The 19746-nt window shown below is 36.0% G+C and overlaps 1 protein-coding gene across 4 annotated transcripts in view; it reads right to left on the bottom strand.

The window, feature by feature from the left end:
- Positions 1-2252: 2252 nt before the first annotated feature.
- The window catches only part of PTPN2 (protein tyrosine phosphatase non-receptor type 2), a 90108-nt gene continuing 72614 nt past the window's right edge, over positions 2253-19746 (bottom strand). For 2 of the 4 annotated variants that reach the window (XM_087438940.1, XM_087438941.1), the window contains 4 exons: positions 17275-17456; positions 10107-10208; positions 9214-9306; positions 2253-2622 (listed from right to left, as the gene is read on the bottom strand). In XM_087438940.1, coding sequence (XP_087295066.1) covers positions 9255-9306; positions 10107-10208; positions 17275-17456 — 336 coding nt within the window. In that variant the 3' untranslated portion in view covers positions 2253-2622; positions 9214-9254. Of the gene's footprint in view, positions 2623-9213; positions 9307-9399; positions 10209-17274; positions 17457-19746 lie in introns of those variants that run through there. The other 2 variants (XM_004421063.3, XM_087438938.1) reach the window with 2 other exon arrangements.

The raw sequence follows: 19746 nt of genomic DNA, 5'->3' as shown, positions 1-19746 counted from the left end.
ACAAAGTCAAAAGACAACCTGCAGAATGGGAAAAAACATTTGCAAACCATATATCTAGTAAGGGGTTAATATCCAAAATATATAAAGAATTCATACAACTCAAAAGCAAAGCAAAACAAAAAACAAGAACCAAATAACCCAATTAAAAAAATGGGCAATCTGAATAGACATTTTTCCAAAGAAGATATATGAATGGCCAATAGGTACATGAAAAGATGCTCAACATCACCAGCCATTAGGAAAACATAAACTAAAACCACAATGAGATATCACCTCATGCCTGTTAGAATGGACATCATCAAAAAGAGAAGAGATAACAAATGCTGGCGTGGATGTGGAGAAAAGAAAACCCTTGTGCACTGTTAGGAGGAATGTAAATTGGTGCAGTCACTACGGAAAACGTATGGAGGTTCCTCAAAAAATTAAAAATGCAACTACGACATGACCCAGCAATCCCACTTCTGGATATTTATCCAAAAGAATTGAAATCAGGATCTCGAAGAGATATTAGCACTCCCATGTTCACTGCAGCACTATTCGTAACAGTTAAGATGTGGAAACAACATAAAAGTCCACTGACAGATGAACGGATAAGGAAAATGTGGCATATACATATACTGGAATACTATACAGCCCTAAAAAGGAAATTCTGCAATATGTGAAATCATGAATGAACCTTGAGAGCATTATGCTAAGTGAAACAAGCTAGTCACAGAAAGCCAAATACTGGATGATTCTACTTATATAAAGTATCTAAAATAGTCTAATTCCTAGAATCAAAGAGTGGAATGGTGGTTGCCAGAGGCTGAGGGAAGGGATAAATGGGGAGCTACTAATCAATGGGGATAAAATTTCAGTTGTATTCTTACCACAAAATTAAAAACAAAAAAAAGAAGAGTCAGGCAGAAGAAATGATGAAGAAAACCCAGAGAGAGGTCTTACTGAGTCTAAGGAGAAAGCTTCAAAGAAGGAGTTCTTAATACTGCTGACAAGAAGCCACATAAGGGGGGCCAGCCCAGTGGCGTAGAGGTTAAGTTTGCGTGTTCCACTTCAGCAGCCCCGGGGTTCACCAGTTCAGATCCTGGGCGCAGACCTAGTCACCACTCATCAAGCCATGCTGAGGCCGCGTCCCACATAGAAGAGCTACAACTCTACAACCATGATACACAACTACGTACTGGGGCTTTGGGGAGAAAAAAGAACAAGAGGAAGACTGGCAACAATTGTTAGCACAGGGCCAATCTTCCTCAAAAAAAAAAAAAAGAAAAAAGAAAAAAGAAGCCACACAAGGCAAGCACTGAAGAGTGTCAGCTATACTTGGCTACAGTGAGGGCTAGGATGACCTTTCCAGGTCACTGTGGAGTGATACAAGAGAAAGTCAGACAGTACTAGTGGGGTAGAGGATCTGGAAAGTGAGGAAATAGAGGTAGCTGAGTGCAGATAACTGTTTCAAGCAGCTTTATTGACACAATGGGAGGATGATCTTGCTGTACTACTTTGTGGAATAATAAACTTTTCATGTATTCTTTGGGAAAGATTTAGCAGGGATCAACAGTTTCCTTAATCCTAAAATAGACCAAAAAACCCTGGGAAACAAGGCAAAAAAGAACACAAGGTGAGTCATTAAAGTTTTAAAAGATGAAATAGATGTATTCAATGAACAGTACTATGAAATTTTCACAGTTGGCAAAACAAAAACAATTATGAGTTGTTACATCGTTAAGGCGACACTCACATGATGTACAGGCTTGAGTGTCTCTGGACAACAAGAGTATCACCAATAACCTAGCAACTGACTGGACACATAGCCCAAACCCACCACTTGCTTGGGAAATCAGATGGTAAAGAAGCCAAAAGCCTCACTCGGGAGGGAACCTTTGATCTCTTTATAACGGGAAATGTTTGGGGGAAAGCACATCCAACACAGGATAACACTGCGATTTAAAAAACTACATTGAATTGCTGTACTTATTTGAAATTAACTTAATACCATTATCCATATTAATATTTTTCCAAGTAACAAAAGGAATATTATAACTTTTCTTTTGTTGCTTTCAGCTAACCTATATTGACAGAAAGACTACTGAGGAGTAACTAAAAAAAACCTTAAAAAGCAAAGGGCCAACGTTTTGAATGAATTTTTCAATTTAAATGTCAATTGCTAGTTATAAAAATTTGGGAGTAAACCCTTAAGAAAACATTCAGTATCTGAAGCAGAGCTGTCCTAAGATAATGCACACAAACCAACATAGTCTATTTAATAAAAATATTTAATGCTGCCAAAAAAGTATAAAAATACAGTATGAATGGCAGTACAATACAAAGTAGTCTCTCCTAATTTATTTCTTTTACATCTTTCTACATTTCATACACGCATTAAAAAACTTAACAATACATCAAATTAGAGGGTTCTGCAAAGTCTTCTGCTGGTGGTGCTCTTCATTCCCTGGATGTAAAGTTTACTTTGTAAACAGACAAATGTGAGGCAATCTACAGGTTTATCAAGCCTCACTTTAGTTTCCGGAGTGGGCTTCAGGTCTTGCTTTGCACATCAATGGTTCAAAATTTATAGCTGCAGAATATTTTCAAGTCATGAATACTTAGGTGTCTGTCAATCTTGGCCTAAAACATAAAATAAGAAGTCATCTATTCAAGTCATATTTACCAAACACACAGACATACACAGATACACACAAACATAAAAGGACTAACAATGAACTAAAAAGGCAACCGAAAAACATTCCAACATATCACATACAACCACACTTTAAGCGCTTCACTGTTATCTTGGTAAAACTGCTTAAGTGCTCGATTTTCAAACAGAATTGGTGGTGTGAGGTAGACTCATGTTAAAGCACCATAACTCATATATTTTTCAAGAATTACTATAAATTTTTCAGGTCATCCTGTATTATGCAAGAAATGACCTCCATGTAAGATACTGACAGACAGACAGGTTTAAAAAAAATGTACCCACAACAGTTTAGCAAGATTATATGGTATGTGCTAGACTTACCAATACTTTGGAATTCAATGCAAAAGTCTAATCCAATTTGGACCTCCACTGTATCATACTGCTAAAAATATTATGAATGTAATGTTTGAACATAAAGTTGGCTTATATCTTTAAATCACGGACTGTTAGCAGCATGCTTTTTGTCCTGAAGGTAATACTAATGGTTATAGAAATACAGAACTGAAGTGACACGATTTAAGTTACTATCAATATAAAAGAAAACACAGACATAAAATAATTGACAGATTTATTGTATTTTAATGCCAAAAAGTAAAGATAAATCAGAGTTTAAACAAGTGACGGACAGATGAAATAACTATTTTAAGGGCTGCTGAGTTTTTAATGTTATTTCACAATATTTGCAAATAGCTGAACTTTTGAGGAGGTAAATGCTATTTCCATTCTTCCTCCAACATCCCTTGCTATGACCAAAAAACCCCAAAACCTAAATACTTGTCATTATTGTATCTCCACATATATAAATAGGAAATATAAACCACATCCATATATTTATCCAAAACATTTCGTCAAAAACCTCAAACGCTGCGAACTGGGCTTCTTCTATTGAAGGAAAGAATAACAGCAACAAGCACCTTGGTGTTCTAAATACCCCTCTTCTCTGATTTCCCAGCACTGATAGAGAAATGTCAAGTCACCAAGAAAACACTCTCATCAGATGCCTGTGGGTCACAAAAACTGCTACGGATGCTCACTGCAGGGCTCTACAGAAACCTGAACCAAAGTGGTCGACGGGAAGGGACCTACTGATTCTGATGGCTGCAAGATATATATTTGTTTCCCACACATTCAGAAGTCTGCTCATTAAAACAAAAAAAGCTTAATCCACCAATCAAAGTGAATGAAATAATGGTTTGGTTTAGAGAATATTCTGATATACCAGTGTCTCTCTGGTTCAGTGGTAGTTCAAACCGTTTCACAAAATTTTTTGGAGGGAAAAACTTTGATTTGTTTCACTTAAAAAATAAAGAGAAGGTTACTTTGAATTTTTACAGGTAAAAGTAGTTTTCTAGACATTTGGTTTAAATATTCCATAAAAACAGCCAGTGTGACATAATGGAAAAAGTATGAGGTTGGGGGTTATTGGAATTCTACAGACTGGAGTTTAAATCTTAGGTCTGTCATGTACTAGCTGTGCAATCTTGGGCAAGTTACTTATTCTTTGACCAGTTTTCTTATCTGAAAATAGGGGTAACGTGATGTATCTAGAAGAGGTGTTAAGTGGGTTCAATTTAGATTATGTATTTAAACTGACTGGCAGAACTGTAGGTGCTCAACATACACTTTTGTCTTGCCCAGCAGTGTGTTAAAAATACACTTACCAAGGATGAACTATCATCTGTAACAACTAAAAGAACTTGATAGTGTTTTTAAAAATTCACTTACTTTTTTCTTTGTAAATATTATTCTGGGGGATAAGAAAATAAGATGAAATCATTGGAAGTGTTAACTATTTTAGAGATTATTTATTTGCAAGACTGAAAAGACAAATGGGCTTCATTTTAGGAAAAAATATGTTCACTTGAATCATTTTTTGCTGTTTTATTTAACAAGGCAAAAGTAAAATGGGGTCAAACAAATCAAGTGGAATTAGCCATGCCTGGTGCTTTCTCTCAGAAAGCAGCCCTCACACACTGCCAACCGTCCTTATGCTGGAAGGGTACTCGGGCTGGCTTTACAGACAGAGCTCATCTTCCCAAGCTGGCTCCATACCTGAAGTCACAGAATGTCAAACTGCATCCAAAGTAGTTTTTGCCAACAGATTTTCACACTATTACTCAAAAGAATCATAAAAATTTCTCTATGATAAGTGAAGTATTACCTTATAGACCAAATCAACTTACCTAGTTTCCCTTTCCTGAATTCATCTAACTCAGAATAACAACTTCTTTTTTATAGTAATTTGAACTATCAACATCATCGTGTCTAAAAAATCTATGCGATATTAGAGCAACAATCAAGAATTGATGATTTTCTTTAAAAAATGGTCTCTATAAAGGAAAAAAATTCCCATGCAATTCTCCTTATAGCTCCCCAAAACATACTATGGAATAGACAGTACTAAAGAAGACTCTGTAAATAATATCCTCACTAAATCCTGTAATTCCCATATTCCATGCTAAATTATAAGACCTATTCAAATAGAAAGAGTTCAAAAGACTGGACTTTTCGTTCTCCCAATGGACTGCACAGAGATGGTCAGAGCTCTTTAAAATTTTTTCGTTGTCAGGTTGTTACCAATAAAGACAAAGCTTCTCAAACCAAGTAAAAGCTTCTCGGTTTGATTTGCTGCTTATACTTTGGCAACACTCTGTGACAGAGTAAATAGCATACAACAAGAGAAAAGGATCAGCAACGACAGTGAGGAAAAAATTCTCCCCAAAGAAGTTTCCAAAATCCAGTAGCCAAAGGAGAGAACCATTTCTCTGAAGAATGTTGAGAAAGCACTCATGCAGAATTGCTCAATGCTGTTCCTGGAGCAATCTGAATGTGGTAAATATTGAGAAAATTCCTGCTGCTGAGGGAAACGTTAGATAGCCAAATTCATACCACTTTCCTAGAAGGTTTTTCTTCAAAACACTACCCAAGAAAGTGAGTAGCTTTAAATTCCCAAATTAAAAGCTTAAATTCCCAAAACTGGATGAATAATGAAATGGCTATATTATGGCCAGGTACATAGAACATAGCCAATAAGTGTGCAGTATCTATCTGAGGATTCCTGGGTAGAGCAGGCATTGTGGAGCCTACACAAACTGTGTTTCTTCCCACCAAGGCATGTTATCACTTATACATATTGAACGGAAGAAGAGATAGCTAGAATTTCTAACATATCCACTGTTGTAGGGGCTGATGGTGCTTTTCTCCCACAAACAGTGCTTTGAAGATAGGTATAAGGAAAAATGGAATCAAATCCAGAGAAATGAATTAGGGAAAAGATGAAAGAAACAGGTCAACTCCAGAATAAATCATTCAGGAAATGACCAAGACTTGTATTTTCAGTCAGGAGAACTTAATTTTATTATGTGGTAAAATATTATGCTTCTATTCTTCAAAATTTTATTTATAAGATTTTGTGCCCCTATCATCTAAATTAAGTCAAAGCCAAATAAGGGTTTCTTAAAGGGAAAGAGACTTAATTAGCTGTTGACATAGACATGAGAACATAGAACAGACATTTCAGCTATGCACTTAGTCCAGACCAGGATCAATGTACCAAGTTCTGACCTTGGCCACCCCCACCCTCTGCTAGCACGTAGCACATTGAGGGATCCACGCCCTTGCTCCATGCTCTCTAGCCCACTCACAAACTCACGTGGACCCATGAGACGAAAAAATAAATCAATGGTTACAGAACATGTGATTCCTAGACTCTTGCCTGAACACAGGAAGAAATGGACGACATACATAACGGCATTAGATTATAATAGACTATATTAAAAAAAAATCTCCATAAGATTTGTATCTTAATGTAAAAATCAAGGCAGACTAGATTTTAAAATCTGTACAATAACCAGGCAGGCACTTTGGAAATATAAGTACTCATTAGAGTATATAATGGTGGATAAAAATATTTCTAATATAATCAGATTCTGGCCTGTGTCTATTTATACAGAATCTAGTCAGACATATTTTTCTAAGAGGGAAATGACTTGCAGAAGCTAAGTCTTTCTTTGAGAATTATCTAATTCTAAAATATACTCTATATATGAGACTTTTCAATGATAGCACCATAAAAGAATGTAGAAATATCAAGTCTCAGGTTGATTATGGCTTAAAAATAACACCACCTACTTCAAAACTTTGTTGTGAGGATTAAATAGGATAATATATGAAAAGCACTTAGCACAGTGCTTGGAACAGAGTAAACGATCAATAAATGGTAGCAACCATCACTGTGAATGGATGCTGAAAGCAAAGAAGGAATTGATATAAAAACTGGACGACTGCTTCAGGTCATAAACTACTTTTTAAACCATGATGTATTTTTTGATTCATCCCATCAATTCTAATTTATTTGAAATAAAGGAACAAGCACAAGCATACATAAAATTAACTTAAGAGTTACAACTCCTTCCTCTGACATACCTGTTAAGCAGAGACATGTATAAAAAAAATTAGCAAGTTTTCACTTTCTTTCTCTTTTTTGTTCATTCCTTGGTAGAAGTATTAATACATGGTGAAATGGACCAAAAAGATAGAAGAGGAAAAGGACAGCCAAATATATAAATTATCCTCTAAACATGAGAAATCGTATTTAATATTGTTCTAAAGTTCTCTAGGTACTTGTACATATCACTTTTTTTAACCCTCTAAGAATTCAGGAAAAGAATACTATTTTTATTTTATATACGGATAAACTAAATACAGAGAATTATATTTTTACATATTATATATATGCAAGCATATCTAAAAATCAGTAGTAGTACAGCATAAAATACTTGGCTAAATTTGGAAATGAATATATAACCAGTTGGTGTAGCCAGAGAAGATGGCATTAAATCAAAGGTTGCTCTTAGTTTATTAGCAGGGACAGGTATGAACACAAATGAAGTAGATATTAATGGAAATATTCTTTCTTGAATACAATACAGCCTCTGGCTTTTTCAAAAATCTCTTTTTCCTCCTTAACTTATTTTAAGAATAATACTACCTCATTAAAGTCAAACTACACAACTGACTTAAAATTTGTTATACTTAGAAAATACTACGAAGACCTAAGGATACACAAATTTTATAAAGCTGCAGAGCCCATCATGGGTCGCTAACTTTTCCTCTGGCTGTTACCTGAGAAGGCAGGAGCCATGGCTGTGTCCTTCTCTCTGAGTATCACACTTCATTTAATAAAGGGTCAGGAAGATGACCATGGGCACCACAGCACATTGCCATATATTTTCAATAATTAGTACATGGCACCCACCAAAAATATTATTACTGGTAAAAACTTAACACATTATCCACAAGGACCTACTTGGAGGAGGAAAAATGACTAACACTTGCAGAAGTTCAACAAGTGTTCACTATGCTGAATATGATTTAAAAAATATATCACAACAAACACCATCCAGAAGGACAGAAAGCAGACAAAAAGCAAAGCCAGAATACTGACTCCAATGAAGCACATTCACCCCGCAAAGGGGCAACGTGCAGCATTATCAGCATTCGTTTTGTATAAGAAGTCTCTACCTTTTTGTTTAAAGCAAGGCTATCTTCAACCGGAAATTTAATATGGTCTATTCATATTTGACTTGCAGAGTAATACCATATTTCAGCAAAGATAAATCAAGGCAAATTGGAAAAAAAGACTAAACCAATAATGACCTAAAACGTTAGGGTCTTGCTGCCTGAACACAGGTTTAATGCAGACAGACATAAGAAAACGTCCCTCTTACCTCCTCTCCATTTAAAGGTTACAGGATACAGTAATACTGAATTAGGACACAGGCACAAGTTATACAAATCTTATTTAATATGTAGTACCACCTACATCCTGTTTTCATACTTTCAGCATAATTTAACACATTCAAGAGGCTACTCAATTCAAAATATCTATCTATACCAATGGTTTTCAAACTGTTTGTAAAATTATAACTGCCCCCTTAAAATAATTATCATGCAGAAATCTTATGTAGTATATAAAACAGATAAAGCAGAGACAATCTGGTTGAAAGTAAAGGTTGGTAGCTTGGAGTCCTTCCTACCACCTCTTGGCGACCCCTTAGAAATCCAACAAGCATAGTTTGAAAACCACTGAAATAATGTGATTTCATTATTTCAGCAATTAAATTTATAACAATATTTAAAGCTTATGTTAAACAAGTTAAACACTGAAAGGAATGTTGGGATCTGAAGAAAGCTAGCTCTCAAATGAGCAGTTAAATTCACTAAACAATAGGCTTTAAAAATACCCATTAAGAAGTTAAAGGGACAATGTAAGGTTTGTACGTCAACATACTATTTATTGAAGTAGAAAGGACTTGAAAAAATTTTTACTTCAAAACTTCAGTCTAGTAAACTGAAATCATGGATAATAAAATGCTGCTCCTCATTTTTATTTCCTAAATCATGATTATAAATTATAAATTAGGGTAATTACATTGAAATTTTCATGAAAAATAAACAGTATTAATAACGGGCTTTATAGAAACCAATTTCTTTACAAAGTCTTGATCAACTGTTACCTGACTATGCGAGTAAGAAGAATTTTCTTTCAAAGATATTTTTAGGGAAAATTTTTGTTTCTTTGTTTGATTTTCTTTTTAAAATTGGGAAAACTGTAAAACATAAAAGAAATGCAATATATATAGTAAAAATTGCTTATTCGGAGTTCTAACTGCTCATATCAAACTTCTCTTTAGGAAAATGTATCCAGTACAACTGAATCAAGATACAATTTATTTTTTTATGGTAACAGATTTTGCAAATTGACCTTTTAAAAAGTACATTTTAACTACAAAAGTAAGATTAAATAGGTACTTATAAAATATATTTACCCTGAAATGGTTAAGAATATAAAATGTTGATGCCCATACCAATAGTACATTATACATTACACACATTACTTAAAAGTCATTTTCTTTCCAATAATAATTTAGACAAAACCATAATATTTATTGCTTATATCAAGTGCAGGTTAAAATCCAGATAGCCTCCAAAACCAAATCCTTGTGATCAAGGATTTCTCGATCTGGTCAGGTGAAATATTACGCTTAACATGTGTGAATACAGTTGCAAAATGTACCAGTTTTTAACAAGCATTCAAGTCTTTATTTTAGATAGCCGTTTACAGTCTGGGGCAGCGCCCTGAGACGTTGGGCTGGGGACTGAATATATCACTTATCTGGTTGGTGTCTATTCTACTGCACCGTTTTGGGGTATGAGGAGTTTGCTAACAGACAAACCCTTGTGATAGATGCCACACCGTCAGCTACTAGTGCAGAAGCTTGCTGGGCAGAATGAATTTTTTATTTATAGAACATTTTGCTGAAAAAACAGTGTCCAGCCAACAAAAGCGCCAACCAAAATGACTGACACAAACCCCATCTTAGTGAGAATAGGTTGCCAATATAACCACCTTTTTCTTTTTCGTTCAGTCTCATTTAGCCTCTGTTTCATCTGCTGCACCTTCTGAGCCGTGTTAGCTTTTCTGTCCTCTCGAACACGTTTCCGTAGAACACTAGGAATAAATAAAAACAAATAAAAGGAAGTGCACAGCAGGACTTAATTACTCTAATACAGAGGACCTCAGCTCAAATACCCGGCCCTCCCACCCGCCCCATTTTTCAACTCATTCAAACACTGGAACAAAAAAAGGGAAAAAGCCTCAATATTGTAAATGGTCCAGAGATGTACTGATAATTCAGTGACAATTTTAGGTACAGTTTTATATTAATAAATACTTTTAGTAGAACCTGAAAATAAGCATGGTACTTTCTTTCTTGAAACATGAACTGGTGACTGCCAGTTTTCTCTCTCACTTTTCTTTGCTAACCAGCCAGCAGAAGTGGGAAGACAAGTGGGTCCCCCAGGATCTGATCCCTTTTCATGTTTACATTTTATTTTTTACAAAGGCTCCTGATAAAAGCTTATCTACTTAATATTTCCATGAATATTTTGTGTGCGAGGGCCTATTGCTCTGTTTGTCCATACAATATCTCTAACTCCCATTTTCCTATTCAATAGAGAAATTTTGTTCCAATGAAAGCTTTCTGACTCCCAAGATACACAGTTCTACAACACCTTAAAGAAGAATGGCCAACGGCAATACGTAAGTTACTATTTCTTCCCTTTAAAAAAATCTCACAGAGGGGCCACCCCAGTGGCGCAAGCGGTTAAGTGCGCACGCTCCGCTTCAGCGGCCCAGGGTTCGCAGGTTGGGAACCCGGGTGCGCACCAGCGCACCACTTGGTAAGCCACGCTGTGGTGGCGTCCCATATAAAGTAGAGGAAGATGGGCACAGATGTTAGCCCAGGGCCAGTCTTCCTCAAGAAAAAAAGGGGAGGATTGGCATCGGATGTTAGCTCAGGGCTGGTCCTCACAAAAAAACAAACAAAACAAACAAACAAACAAAAAATCTCACAGAGCCAGCCTTGATGGCCCAGTGGTTAACATTCTGTGCATTCTGCTTTGGCAGCCTGGGTTCAGTTCCCGGGCACAGAACCTCACCACTCGTCTGTCAGTAGCCATGCTGTGGTGGCAGCTCACACAGAAGAACTAGGACTTACAAGTAGAATATACAACTATGTACTGGGACTTTGGGGAGGCAAAAAAAGGAGAGGAAGATTGGCAACAGATGTTAGCTTGGGGCAAATCTTTCCCAGCAAAAAAAATAAAATAAAAAACAAATTTAAAAAATTAAAAAATCTCAAAAATCCATTTCTTCTTTTCACTTATTGCCTATATTACAGCAAAAACCTAACCAGTTGCCCTGCTTCCAAATTAAACATTATCGCCACAGTAATTTTTCTAAAGAATAGCTCTCATTATAAAGCTTGATAAAAAATCTTGAATACCTTTTCTGGGTCTATTACATTAAGAGCCAACTTTTTTCCTGGCCAAAATGTTTAATCTGAATAATGAGAAACAATACGGAATCCAGATTGTGAGGCATTCTAAAAGGTCTAGAAGAGCTGCAAAAATGCCATCAAGCAAGGAAAAACAAAAGTGGCGAACAGTTCCAGATTGAAGGAGACTAAAGGATCATGTCAACCAAATACATTCCATGATCCCTGATTAGACCCTGAATTATTTTTTTAAATAGTTATAGAGATTGGGATCATGAAAATGTTCCAAAATTAGATTATGGTGAGGACTACACAACTCTGCAAATACACTAAATCCAATGAACTGTATACTTTAAATGAATGAACTTAATGGTATGTAAATTATATCTCAATAAAGTTATTTTTTAAAAAGCTATAAGGTGGATTTTTTAGATTTATTAGAAGTATGCAAACCATACTTCTGATAAGGGCTTAATCTCCAAAATATATAAAGAACTCATGCATCTCAACAACAAAAAAACTACCAACCCAACTAAAAAATGGGCAAAAGACCTGAACAGACATTTCTCCAAAGAAGATATACAGATGGCCAACAGACACATGAAAAGATGTTCAAAATCACTAACTATCAGGGAAATGCAAATCAAAACTACAATGAGATATCACCTCACGCCCGTCAGAATGGCTATAATTAACAAGACAGGAAACAACATGTGTTGGAGAGGATGTGGAGAGAAGGGAACTCTCATACACTGCTGGTGGGAGTGCAAACTGGTGCAGCCACTATGGAAAACAGTATGGAGATTCCTCAAAAAAGCAAGGATAGAACTACCATATGATCCAGCTATTCCACTGTTGGGTATTTATCCAAAGAACTTGAAAACACCAATTTGCAAAGGTACATGCACCCCTGTGTTCATTGCAGCGTTATTCACAATAGCCAAGACTTGGAAGCAACCTAACTGCCCATCAAGGGATGAATGGATAAAGAAGATGTGGTATATATACACAATGGAATACTACTCAGCCATAAGAAACGATGAAATCCAGCCATTTGTGACAACATGGATGGACATTGAGGGTATAATGCAAAGTGAAATAAGTCAGAGGGAGAAGGTCAAATACCGTATGATTTCCTTCATTAAGTAGTAGATAATAACAACAATAAACAAGCACATAGGGACAGAGATTGGATTGGTGGTTACCAGAGGGGAAGGGGGGAGGGAGGAGGGTGAAAGGGATAATTCGGTACATATGTGTGGTGATGGGTTGTAATTAGTATTTTGGTGGTGAACATGATGTAATCTATGCAGAAATAGAAGTACAATGATGTACACCTGAAATTTTTACAATGTTATAAACCAATGTTACTGCAATAAACAAAAAATTAAAAAAAATAAAAAAATAAAAAAATAAAAAGCTATAAGGTGGATTTTTTAGACAACTAGAGAAATTTGAATATAGACTGTATATTAGATCATTTTATCAATGTTAAATTTCTTTAGAATACTGGAACCTTCAGACATTGCTGGTGGGAATGTAAAATGATACAGCTGCTGTGGAAAACTGGCAGTTCCTCAAAATGTTAAACAGCTACTATGCACTCCTAGATATATACCCAAGAGAACTGAAAACAGATTTCCACACCAAAACTTTCCAAAATTCTCCTGCTATGCACAACTTTATTCTTGCCCAAATGGTTTTTTGCTGTTCTCCAAATTTGTTCCCCACTCTAAACTAGAAACCTTCTGTTCTCTCTGGTCCTATCATTTTCAATTCTGTTCTTCAATTCTCCCACCTCTTAGCCCCTACAGCCTTCTATTCTTATCTTATGGCACTTAATTTGTAGTAAATAATTTATTTTTTTTTTTAAGATTTTATTTATTTATTTATTTTTTTCCCCCCAAAGCCCCAGTAGATAGTTGTATGTCATAGCTGCACATCCTTCTAGTTGCTGTACGTGGGACTTGGCCTCAGCATGGCCAGAGAAGTGGTGCGTCGGTGCGCGCCTGGGATCCGAACCCGGGCCACCAGCAGCGGAGCGTGCGCACTTAACCGCTAAGCCACGGGGCCGGCCCTGTAGTAAATAATTTATGTTGCTAATCTGGGTTCTTGTTTTACCCCCCATATTAGCAACCTAGGAACTATATTTTGCTTATCTCTGTATGTCCTATGGTGCTTTCTAATGTCTTTTTCACTTTTATATTACACACAGGTATCTCTGGCTATCTGAACTCTATCTCAATATTTACTATAATGACTTGTAAAAATTATTATCCAGAATTCACTCTATGAACTGAAAATTCACTATAACAAATGTGTACCTGCCAGTGAAAAAATTTAAGCTGTATTCAAGTGTAGGCAAAGCACATACAAAATACATAAAAGTATACAGAGCTCCCACCCAAGGGGTTAGCCTTCCATGAGTCCATATATTTGTTTCTGCCAGGAGCTTGAGGCCACCAACAACCAGGTTCCAATTTAGATGGAATCTTTACCACATCATTTCATTTTAAATTTTCACTGCAGTACAAAAGACAATTGTATGTTTTATCCAGTGTTGTCATTTACCACATAAACCCAATGAGTTCAGTGAGTGTGACACGATTACATAATTACCGCTTTAAATACTTTGTTAAATAGGAATTTAAAAGGATTTTTATGATATTTGGAGAAACTGGTTATGGTTTTGGTTGGGCTGAGAACACACAATTTTCCCATTTAAAATAATGGAATAGAGGCTCTTGCTTTCCAAAAAATGTACCATACATGTATTTTCAGGAATGGAATGAATACAAATACCAAGGGACACCATTACTTAGTTTAAGAATGCAATTCCAAAGAAGTAAGGATTATTCTCAATTTGTGATACAATAAAATCTTTTTTTTACCTACTTGGGCCTAAGGAAATTATGTCCATGTGATTACCTGCCAAGTGGGACCTGGCCAAGTTTTCCTATAAGTTTATAAAATTTAGGCCATAAACTGGCAGGGAATGCCTCCTGTGGACCCTTGCCCTTGGAAGATCATGTGGAATTCCTCATGGTGGCACATATAGCAGGCTGCTGCCAATACATGTCTTGACAGGCCTAATTACAGCATACAACACATAGGAGAAGGAGCCGAATGATCTGACTTTTCATTTATCTAAATTGTTCTCCACTCTCAGTGAACTGTGTTTATGCATTCCATTATAATTGAGAACACTGGCTTTCAAACCTTGATGGCAACCTTAAGAAAGAAATATCTCACCATCACAACAGAGTAACTGTACACACACACACATTTATATATGTGCACAATATATATGTAAATATATAGAATTTATATAACGTACATATATAAAAACATGTTAAAATAGTTACAATTTGTGATGCTCATCTATTTTATTCTCTAATTTAAACTCTAATTGCTATTTTATTGTATTATTTAAAAAATGCTTTTTATAACTCACTAAATTGATTTCATGACTATGGGAATGTGACCTTCAATATGAAAAACACTAATCTGGAGGATAGTTAATAATGAAAATGAAGAAAATAAAGTATTGTGTCCTATTCCTTTGAAACAAATTCTTTTGATAAGATTTTCTTTTATTAGCATCTCTAATACAAGGCTACAGATCAGCATTAAAATTTATTAGGACTGAACAACAGAATTTTTCAGGGTAATCTTTACTGTATGCTCCTTTACTTTTTTATAACCTTGCTTCCTCAATTAGTCCTCTCTGCTCACAGTCCTTACTTTCCTATTGGGACCCTCCCCATGCTTTCAAACATGCTCTGGTCTCACCTATCCCACAGGGAAGAAAACAACAACAACATATGTGTACACTGCCTCCCCCTTGACCCGATGAAACCACCTTCTGCAATCACTCTAACTCCTAAGTGGTTTTACTGATCTCCTCTGTACTGCCAAACTTGGACAACGAGTGGTTTACCTCGTTGGGACTGTTAACATGGCTGGTCTGTGTCCTTAAAGATTAAAACTCAACACATCTGAAATATTAAGGACACCGATTCAATTATCAAGCCTGTTTTCCAATTAATTCCACACATAGTACTAGCCAAAACAACATCAGGAACTCAAGAATCTTATTACTGAAAAAGATAAGGTAATTTAAAATGGTATTATTTCTTGATTTAAAAGTATTACATTTAAGGTGAAAGAAGGAACAAACAACTTTATGCTTTAACTTGTAGTCTAAAACCACCGAAGTCATAAATAAGGAGTAACATTGCTAAGTCATAATAAACTCTTCGATATAATACGTAATAACACATATACTATGCATTGCAATATGTTACCTTTTATAAAATTTCAGGTAATTTTTATATTGGGGAAATACAGAAGTGAAGTTATAATGTATAGATCTTAATGATTTTCATGGTACATCTCAAGATCCCAATGTAACAAACATGATGACAGCATAAAATTATGCACAATAAAAAGCATATTTGACAAAAAGAAAAGAAAAAAAAGTCATTCAGATACCTAAGAGAGGAAGTCACTTTGCTAAATGACTCATACCTCAGGATACCAGCTTCCTAATGCGTATGAGATAATTAGAGCCTTAGAAATGTAATTTTTTAAATTTAAAAACTTAATAGGGGCTGGCCCTGTGGCCTGGTGGTGAAGTTTGGTGTGCTCAGCTTCAGTGGCCTGGGTTCGCAGGTTCGGATCACAGGTGCGGACCTATGCCACTCATTGTTCATGCTGTGGCGGCAACACATGTACAAAATAGAGGAAGACTGGCACAGATGTTAGCTCAAGGCCAATCTTCCTCAAGCAAAAAAAGAGGGAGATTGGCAACAGATGTTCGCTCAGGGTGAATCTTCCTCAGCAAAAAAAAAAAAAAAAAAAAGAAAAAAAAAAAGAACTTGAATAGTTTATATTCATATGGATTCAAAACTTGAAAAGTATAAAAGGGCATTTTATGTGATTTTTTTGAAAAAGAACTTTTTTTTCTTCCAATAATGGAATTAAGTTTAAATATCCATTTAAGTATTTTATAATTTTATTAAAGGCATATTATCAATTATTACATTATAATTATAGTACAAACACTAAATAATTGTACAAACGTCAGGTATTCATACCATTTGTGTTCTACACCATACTACACATTTTAGCACCTACTTATATTTACTTTTGCACTCAATTAGTATTATGTTAAACCATTTTCCAACTGGTTTCTGTCTATAGATATTCTTTTTTTTTGTTTGTTTGTGAGGAAGATCAGCCCTGAGCTAACATCCATGCTAATCCTCCTCTTTTTGCTGAGGAAGACCAGCTCTGAGCTAACATCTATTGCCAATCCTCCTCCTTTTTTTTTTTTTTTCCCCCAAAGCCCAGTAGATAGTTGTATGTCATAGTTGCACATCCTTCTAGTTGCTGTATGTGGGACGCGGCCTCAGCATGGCCGGAGAAGCAGTCCGTCGGTGTGTGCCCGGGATTGGGATCCGAACCCGGGCCACCAGTAGTGGAGCATGCGCGCACTTAACTGTTAAGCCACGGGGCTGGCCCAGATATTCAATTCTTAATAGGACTGAAACCTCTTTGAGATCAACGATGTCATCATATACTACTTAAATACTCTTAGGTAATAAATAAATGAATAGTTATATTAATTCAATAAATAAAGGGCCTATATTAGTTCACATCCACTGAACTTATTAAAATAATAAAGTCTCATCTTTGGCATGTTATTGCGGTACCTTTGCAATAACCAAAGCTTACCTCTCGCTGTTCTCCTCCATAGTATCTTGCATTTTAGAGGATAGTTCTGTATATCTGTCACCTGCCAGTTTTTCTTCTTCTAGGCCTATCCTGTTCCCATTGTATTTTTCAGTCATTATTTTGGTTGGTGAATGATCAAAAGCAGGACATAAGTCTTCCTTAGAAAGTTCTTTCCACCGTTTCTAGGTAGGGAAGAGAAATGAAAAACAAATACAAACAATAAAATTTTGGCTTTCCTCAAATAAAAAGCATTTATGAATTGAAATTCTATATGCAAGTTAAGAAAACCCTGTGATGCTAACAGATGAATGAAAAAGAAAAAGGCGTTTTACCATACCACCTCGTCTAGTGGTGTCTATTTAAATTCACTTAATATTTATATGCATCTGTATGTACTTGAATATAATCATCTTAATAAAATTTAGTGGACTTTAACCTATTTGAGACAAATTATACTAGGACCTCACTAAAATATCAGTCGTAGTAATATTTTAGCCAAAGCCAGATTTTGCTGGACTCCTAATCCACAGGTATGTAACACTGGAAACAGTGACTAAGATGGCACCTGAATGTGATCTATTATCTCCTTATTCCTTGCCACTGTCTAGTCTAATGGAGAACCAACAGTGAGATTTCCAAGCAGGTCCCTATGATCCCAGAGGACTTGAATTTGGTTGTCCCTACCAGGTATACTGGCAGCTCCAGGCAGCTAGCCCATCGGGTTAGAGAAAACTCCTCTAGCATGCCTGGACTTTAAAGAAGGCAGGATACAGGCAAGACAAGGAGAAATTTCATCTTTTTCATCTAAGTAACAAGGGAGACTGTCGTGATTAATGAGATGACACGTGAAAGGGCCTAGTATCATGTCTGGCAAATGTGAGTTTCCTTTGCCCTCACTGCCATCATCCCTATGGAGAGAGGTAGAGGAAGAAGAGGTACAAAGTATACCTGGGTCCCTGGAAGATGAAAGCAGTGACAAAGTACAGGCCAGAGAGGGAGAAGACAAGCATAACCTCAGCACAGGGGACTTCTGGCTCTCTAAGTCCTTAAAGGGCTGAGAACATGACCATCCATCTCTCTGCCAATAACCAGAGCAGTAGGGCAGACGGTAGCAAGAGCCGATAGTTTTGATTATGACTTTGACACTGGTGCAAAATGACTTGGTATAGACAGGGGTGGCTATCTTTGAAGATCTGATAGGATCTATCATGGAAGCATGGAGTCTCAGATATAATGAATAAGGGATTCCATAACTTATTGTCTGAGGATTTTAATGATTTTGAACAGAGCTGTAACATGAACAGAGATATAACACTGCAACTTACTCTTTTCTGGAATTTACGGAATGCTCATTCCTTGGAGTTACAATAATGGCATTGTTAAAAACAATGCTTGTATATTTATATTTTTTAAAAAATCCCTGGAAAATTCATTGATACACTGATAAACTAGTTTCTAACTTGTCTCATTATCATACAACAGAGGAATTAAAAAGAAAAGGCATTTTATCACACTTCACCCTTCCCAAATATGGTTATTTAGTAAGTTGTGTAAGTAATGTACCCTTTTCTTTTATAGGAGCTGATTCGCAAAAGACCTAGAGAATGTAAAATTCTATAATTGTTATATTTGGAGGACAGTGAGTGGTACAGTTTGGTACAATTTGGCTAGAAGATGAAGAACATCTTGAGCTTGACCCTGAGAGATGAGACCAGAAAGGAAACAGACCTCAAGAAAAGAAGTCTTTGAAATTAATTTGAGAAACAGTGGGGTGGAACTGAACTCTCCTGAGCAAAGATCTGATAAGATTTACACTATATTCAGAAAGAATATTTTGCAAACACCTAAGAAACTACTATAATGGAACATAAGAGTAAGATGTTTTCACTCTCGATGACTGTGTCAATTCTCTTTCTTCTCCTACTTTAAAGTTTTGTTACTTGGTCCAAATAGCATTTTTTACATTGAAGAAGATACAAGTGGGGAAACAAGATATTCACTAAGCACTTACTATACTCCATACTGTTCTAATGCTTCAAATGTACTAGTCTTTAATCCTCACAAGAACTTTAGGAGGCAGGTAGTACTACTGTCATCATTATATGTCTTTTACAGTTGAGATGGGTTGAGAGAGTTTAACTAACTCGCCCAAGGCTACGCAGCTAATGAACAATAGGGCCAGAATTTTAACCCAAGCAGTCTGGGTTGACTATGCTGTAACCCCTCATGATTACCTCTATTTCTGAAAAGCTCATCAATTTCAGTCACAGGATAGTTTTAAGAAAGAACCCAATAAAAATGTTACATTGTCTCCAGAATTTATGCTGGTCAATTTTTGATGTTTCCATTCTTCACTGAGACCTAGTTACAGCAACTTGGCCTTATACTTGGACAAAACTCAAAAACGTCAATAAATGAGAACATGCCAAAAATCAAGTCTCACTGGATCACTTCCCAGAATATGCAATAAAT

Source organism: Ceratotherium simum, chromosome 14 (genome assembly GCF_057802395.1).
Source record: "Ceratotherium simum simum isolate JZ-2026a chromosome 14, ASM5780239v1, whole genome shotgun sequence".
NCBI classification, from domain to species: Eukaryota; Metazoa; Chordata; class Mammalia; order Perissodactyla; family Rhinocerotidae; genus Ceratotherium; species Ceratotherium simum.
This window is presented reverse-complemented; position numbering and strand designations above follow the sequence as displayed.